This window comes from Oncorhynchus nerka, linkage group LG13, assembly GCF_034236695.1.
Source record: "Oncorhynchus nerka isolate Pitt River linkage group LG13, Oner_Uvic_2.0, whole genome shotgun sequence".
NCBI classification, from domain to species: Eukaryota; Metazoa; Chordata; class Actinopteri; order Salmoniformes; family Salmonidae; genus Oncorhynchus; species Oncorhynchus nerka.
Genome location: NC_088408.1, coordinates 13475653 through 13483152, shown reverse-complemented (window position 1 = coordinate 13483152; position 7500 = coordinate 13475653). Strand labels below are relative to the sequence as shown.

Here is a 7500-nt window from a genome sequence, read left to right as displayed (position 1 = left end):
ATCAGTAACTGAAATAACAGTTTAAAACCAGGGAGAAGCATCAGTAACTGAAATAACAGTTTAAAACCAGGGAGAAGGGAAATTACTTGAACTACTACAGTAAGGAGTCACTGTAAATACACCGAGGCCCCTGAAAACTTGGCAATTTAGTAGTAAAACTAACAATGTAGTGCTGGATGTCATCTCCCTGCCGAGGGTTAGATAGGAGCACAGTGTAGACTGAATGGTTAGTCCCATGTGGCTCAGTTTGTAGAGCATGGCACTTGCAAAAGCTATAGGGCACACAGTAGTAGTCTAAAAAATAGCTCACGATGTGTAGCATGATGTAGTCCCCTAGTCGTGGAGCGCTGTCGATGCGAACCAGGATTCCATCCTTGATGGTGGTGCTGAAGCCCACAGCCAGACGGTCGGTACGCGTGCTGGGCCTCTCGTTGTTAGGCCACGTATACGTGATCAGACCCCCGCCCTTACCGAAGATATACGTGGTACCAGCTGCAGAGAGACAGGGAGAGAGATGTTTTAGAAAAACTATATTGGTACATTTCAGCTAATGTAGATAGCAAAATCAATGCCCAAGTTGAAAAACATCACCTCATGGAAAGAGAGAGAGGGAGAGAGGGGTTGAAAGGGAGAGAGAGAGAGATACTGAGAGAGAAAGAGAGCGAGAGACCGAGAGAGAAAGAGAGACCGAGAGAGAGAGAGACTGAGAGAGAAAGAGAGAGAGTGAGAGAGAAAGAGCGAGAGTGAGAGAGAAAGAGAGAGAAAGAGAGAGAGAGACCGAGAGACAGAGCGAGAGACTGAAAGAGAAAAAGAGAGGTACAAGCTTCTCGGTCTAGAACACTACTACTTGGGATCAACCCATGACATGAATTGAAATTGGAATTGGCCACAGAAATCTGAATTTGAATTGAAATGGAATTAAAGGAAGTAGAATTGAATTAAAACCAATTCAAATAAATTAACCTGAGACATGTAACATATGAGTCTCATTCCTTTGACCAATACCTCAATACATTTACTATTTCAAATATTAGGTTGATGATAACTCTGTATTTTTGTCATGGCATGTTAGGTTGTTCCGTTCCATTCTGGAGTGTTTTAACTTAATGTATTCTGGGATATATACAGTACGTGTATTTTTTATATTTAATAACATCTAAGTGAATTATGAATTATTATAGACAACCTACACAATTATATAACAATATTTTCAGACCACTGTAATTATTTAAAACTTTAGAGAATTTGTTTAAAAAAATGAAATGTAAGAATGTAACAACATAGTATTGGTAACTATAAATTCTGTCAGAAATAAATGTGATTTATGGAATACATTATCCATTTGAATTTAAATTCATTAACAGCTGTGGGGTTTGGCCAATTCAAAATCAATTCAAATTCAAGAATTGAGTTGGAATTTAAGACCAATTTCCAACTCAATTCAGAAATGACCCCAACCCAGACACCAGGGATGGTGCGGTCACATTTCACATTTGTCCTCCAAAGTGGATTCACCTTATTTGGGATAAAGGCCATAGAACCAAATCCTCCCACATCACTTAGTCAAAGGTAAGTCCTCCATGTTCTAAATACTAATCTTATTCAGAAAGTCTACCACATGAGGTGGGAGACGACAGATCCCAGGGTGCATTTTCTGACCTAAAGCAACTCTTTAAAATAGTCCCTGCCTGGGAATAACAGGCGCAGAGGCCAACAATCGAATAAGTCTCCCAATCCTCATGTATTAAACATAAGCCTGCAAACCAAGAACAAAGGCTGGTAGTAGGAAAAAAAAATCGAAGAACCTTCCTCTGGTTTAATATAACATATGCAGAGTGAGAAAAAGGGTAGATGCCTGAAATACATTGTCTACTAGAGAGAGAGAGAGACACAGACAGGCAGGCAGGCAGGCAGGCAGGCAGGCAGGCAGACAGACAGACAGACAGACAGACAGACAGACAGACAGACAGACAGACAGACACAGACAGAGATAGACACAGCCAGAGAGAGAGACACAGACAGAGAGAGACACAGACAGAGATAGACACAACTAGAGTGAGACACAGACAAAGAGAGACAGAGATAGACAGAGATAGACATAGACAGAGATAGACAAAGACATAGATAGACACAGACATATATAGACACAGACAGACAGAGAAAGACACAGACAGACAGAGATGGACATAGACATAGATAGACACAGACAGACAGAGAGAGACACAGACAGAGAGAGAGAGAGACACACAGTCAGAGATAGACACAAACAGACAGAGAGAGACACAGGGACAGAGAGAGAGAGCCACACAGACAGAGATAGACACAGACAGAGAGAGAGACACAGACAGACATATAGAGAGAAATTCAAAGTTAGGGTGCATTGTATTTAAACCCACAAAACAGCCCGCATAAGACATCACTATTAAACGGTCAGGATCTATAGAAATCCTCAGCCAGCTCACTCACTGTAAACATCATCAAGAGATCAAAGAGACCTTTAGCAGAGTGCCTGATAGATCAATAGGCTGGAGCTACTGTTTGGACGGAGCTATTCACAACCACTCGGGCTCTGACGGGCTGTGTATACGTCTGTGTGTGGGTGTGAGTGTTTGTGTGTTTGTATGTGGGTGTGTGTATGTATGCATCTAGCAAGAACCACAGTGCAGACAGAAGGCGATGCCAGATAAAACTTGCGGGGGGTCAATTGCTAGTTTAATAGAGAATGTGGCCGTCCTCCCCATCTCTCCATCAGTGTATTACTGATCCAGCTCTCAATCTTTCACCTCCAACATCTGTCTGAGTGGCCAGAAACAATCTGGTCTGTCTGAGTGGCCAGAAACAATCTGGTCTGTCTGAGTGGCCAGAAACAATCTGGTCTCTCTGAGTGGCCAGAAACAATCTGATCTCTCTGAGTGGCCAGAAACAATCTGGTCTCTCTGAGTGGTCAGGAACAATCTGGTCTCTCTGAGTGGTCAGAAACAATCTGGTCTCTCTGAGTGGTCAGAAACAATCTGGTCTCTCTGAGTGGCCAAAAACAATCTGGTCTCTCTGAGTGGTCAGAAACAATCTGGTCTCTCTGAGTGGTCAGAAACAATCTGGTCTCTCTGAGTGGCCAGAAACAATCTGGTCTCTCTAAGTGGTCAGAAACAATCTGGTTTGTCCTGCAGACTGAAGACCCAAGAGACTCAGAATTCACATACGGATGTAGAGCGAGAGGGAAGAGAGAGAGAGAGAGGGAAGAGAAAGAGCAAGCGAGAGAGAGAGAGAGAGAGAGAGAGAGAGAGAGAGAGAGAGAGAGAGAGAGAGAGAGAGGTAGAGAGACAGAATAGGAGAGAGAGAATAGAGGGATGGAGAGAATAGAGAGAAAGAGAAAGATGTGATCGAAGCCACCAGGTAACTGTCTCGAACCTGCCTTCAGGCACAGAGTTAAGACCATGTAATAAACACACTCTTCTGGAACCTATTGGACTTGATCAGACACTATTAGATGTTTTGTAAGCCCAAGCCAGAACAGTCCATAGGGAAGGCGCCTATGTCCTGTTTCTCTAGCATGAGGCAGCATAATGTACAGACGTGGACAGGACACTAATGTGAGATGTTTTAGACTTACATGTAACATACATATTTATCTTCAGCCCTACATATTGTATACAACGAGCATTCTTCAAAATGGTATAGTTCACAAAGCCCAGGAAGCTCTGGCTCATACTGTTAGACAGTGAGACAGCTGTAAGCCTTCAGCTAGGTCAGGCTGGATCTGGCCTTGCTTTGTCATACCTGAAATGTTCTCTCCCTCCCTCCCTCCCTCCCTCCCTCCCTCCTCCCTCCCAGCTGAATTCAGATCAGCCGTGGAGTCAAATGTAGCTATAGTGTGCGCGTATAGACTATGTGTGTGTGTGTGTGTGTGTGTGTGTGTGTGTGTGTGTGTGTGTGTGTGTGTGTGTGTATGAGTGTGTGTGTGTGTGTGTGTGTGTGCGTGCGTGCGTGCGTGCGTGCGTGCGTGTGTGTGTGTGTGTGTGTATGAGTGTGTGTGTGTGTGTGTGTGTGTGTGTGTGTGTGTGTGTGTGTGTGTGTGTGTGTGTGTGTGTGTGTGTGTGTGTGCGTGCATGCGTGCGTGCGTGCGTGCGTGCGTGTGTGTGTGTGTGTGTGTGTGTGTATGAGTGTGCGCGCTAAGGTTCAGTATTTTTCTGTGGATGGCTAACATAGGTTATTTTAGATTTTTTTATTATTATAATTTTTTTCATTGAATATCTGAAACACAATACCCACACCAAGAAGAAAAAATACAAATAAAAAATACAATTAATTACATTCCCAAACCCCCAAGAACCCCCAGTGCACCAACAACCAAGAATGAACAAACGAGAAAAAAGGAAAAAACAGAAGAAAACAGCAAACAACGCAAAAATTAAAAATTAAAAGAATTGTAAAAATAAGAAGAATTGTAAATAAGGACATCAAGGATAACTGAAATCATAACAGCCATGCCAACTGTATATGTTTGTGTGCATGTCTGGCACTATTACATGTATGTGTGTGTTCTTGTATGTGTTTATTTGAATGGGAGTGTGTGTATATGCATGTGTAAAAACACCTGCACGGCATCAGCCTCAGGCAACCCGACCTTAGTTGTAAAAACACTGCCCCTCAGTGTCATTCAAACAAGCTTTTAATGATGTTTATTTGTACTTTTTTTTGTAACTTTTACCTTTGACCATCTGTCTCTCACACAGCAGCTCCACTCCCACTTGTCTCCAATTCCACATCCCAATCCTCAGGTTCCCTCAGCCCATCCCATCTATCTCTGCTGGCCATCCACTTCGGGTTTCTATGCAACACATATCTTTCGCCTATGCTGTGATGTTTAACGTACAATTTCAATCTATTTAATCGAATAGAATTCACAGACTGTGAGTTGAAGATAAATACTTTTACTAAGAGTATTAGTATATTAGTAATTGACTGACCCAAGAGAGAATACAGTAGACGGCACACATCAAATGTATGACCCTATGTCATGGGTCACGTGGTGTATGACCATATATGGGCATCCTGTCAGGGCAGTTATCAAGTGCTCTAAGGAGTGCCCATATATGGGCATCCTGTCAGGACATCCTGTCGTCCGTTCTCACGCCTTAGAGTGTTAATGTTTGCATATAGAAGCTGTCACACTTTAGAGTTAGTGTTTATAAGATAGTTAGTGTTTACAAGATAGTGCATCTGTGTATGTTAAAGCATGTGTTTGCAGTTGATCTATCCTGGGGTGTGTGTGTGTGCGTGTGCGTTTGCGTGTGTGTATGCAATTGTGTTTCAAAACAATGTTTTCGGGGTGTGTGTGTGTCTGTGTCTGAGGGATGTGTGTATGTGTGTGTGTGTGTGTGTGTGTGTGTGTGTGTGTGTGTGTGTGTGTGTGTGTGTGTGTGTGTGTGTGTGTATGTCTCTGCAGGCGTGTTTGAAACAATGTTTTTTTATCTAAACATTTCAACAATAGGAGGGCATATATAACATAACAATACCCAAACAACAGGTGATTTTTCCTAGGTTGGGGATAAAAAAAAATATTTAAAAATTCTTTATACCCCAAAGGAGAGCTGCTCTCCAGGGGGTGGCTGTCACAGTCAATCATGCCATCCTCTTTTTGAAAGGGTAATTATACTCTTTAAGTTGGGCCCTTTGCTTATGACTTAAACAGATTCATTTTCTACCCCACTTAATAACTAATGCAGTGGGCTAAATCAAGTGTTTCTTGGTGGTCTTAAACAAATCTACTGTGAAACAAAAGTGTACACTTTCACACACATTTTAATTGACTTAAAAATTAATAATGTAAAGTTATTATTATTATCAGAAGCATTATAATTATGACATAGGGTCATAAATCACACGTTTGACGTCTACTCTGTTCTCTCTCATATTCATTTAATTAATGATTAATGAGCCAAATCTCTTTTTCCTTCACTTTCATACTCAAAAGGAGTTTCCTTGCGAATCATTCTATTTGCACATTCAGATCGAAATGTTAGTTCATTAATATCATCACACCTTTTGAGTTTCTTTGTCCATGACAAAATAATTCTAAAGATTTCAAGAAATAGGTTCTAGCTACATGTGTTTTATACCCTGTTTGCCTGTGAGCCAACGCCACAGATGTTAGAAAATTGAGACAAGATCTTATGTGTGTAGTACATTTGAGTAGGTTGATGTGTATGATATTGGATGTGATATAGTGAGAGTGTCTACATCTGTATAAGAGTAAGACTATAATGTGTGATGTCCAAATAATTAATAACTTTGCCAATTTGCATGGTTGCGTGTCTAGGTGTGTAACATGTAGTGCGTATAGCCTTAATATTCATGACGATAATTGTAATCCATATTGTATCACCGTCATAGTTGCATCATAATTACCTTTAACATCAATGAAAAACTCATCCCAGCGTTTCCATAGCAATTGACGTTTCACATGATCATGAAAGAGACCTTGCATTACTCTAGAGATGGCTTCACTACAGTACAAATGTATTCCATACAATATGTTATTATTCCCCAATGCCCCTATTCTGATATCTTCCCCTTGGTTGTTGTAAACATATAGAAACTTGTAGACAAATACATAAAAAAGATAGACAAACAGTAAACACATTAAATTATAAAACATTTCTCGACAATAGAGAGAGAGAGAGACGTGTCATGACGTTGGCCTGGGGGTAGGTTTATGACAGTCATAAATACCCCTTCCCCCCTTTTTCCTCTCTCTACCCTACTTAGGTTACATTTGCAAAACCCTTGGTTAACATAGAGATTCTGGGAACATCAGAAGGTGGGGGGAAATGAACTATATTCTGGTAATCCGAACAATTGAACATATGCGGTGGTACTTAATGAATATGATGTCAGTTCGGTTGTCATCTGAGACATTCTCATCAATGATGAGATGACATAAACTCTACAGTGGAAAGTCTGCACATTGTAGTTATCGGATTCACATGGAATTGTTGTTCAATTTAAATGTTTGAATATAACTATTGGTGAAGAGATTAAATGTAATTTTAGCTTCAAAATGAGAGATTTGGGTTTTCATAAGGTTAGGGCTCTGCTCAATCAGTGGCCCGCCCCTGTGAAGAGACATGGGCTATAACACTTTTCAAACACGCCCTCCCCTCCCTACCTATATAAAGCCTTGACGACAATATCACCTCCTGTTCCAAGTAGGTGAGGTCTGCAGCCTCTGCGTTAAAAGGACGATGTCAACTACAGAACTAAGCCAACCTCAGCGTGAGCTTTGTTTGCGAATGGTATGAACTTTGAACTCTTATTCACTACAGAAGTGATACCTCCCAGCAGTTGAATTAGCAACAGCAGCTGCAAACGTAGGCAAGGAAAGAACAGACAAAGTATCCCGTCTATCACACAACGACGTTACTACAACTATCCAATTGAAAACCAGAGACATTCTTCAAAGGACAAAGACTCGGTTTGGCAACACGGCCTTCCATTTAC

The 7500-nt window shown here is 41.2% G+C and overlaps 1 protein-coding gene across 1 annotated transcript in view; it reads right to left on the bottom strand.

Moving 5' to 3' along the window:
* LOC115123956 (neurexin-3b-like) overlaps positions 1–7500 on the bottom strand; it is a 474303-nt gene that overhangs the window by 158681 nt on the left and 308122 nt on the right. The window contains exon 14 of the mRNA XM_065026202.1: positions 311–492. Within this exon, the coding sequence (XP_064882274.1) occupies positions 311–492 (182 nt within the window). The remainder of the gene's footprint in view (positions 1–310; positions 493–7500) is intronic.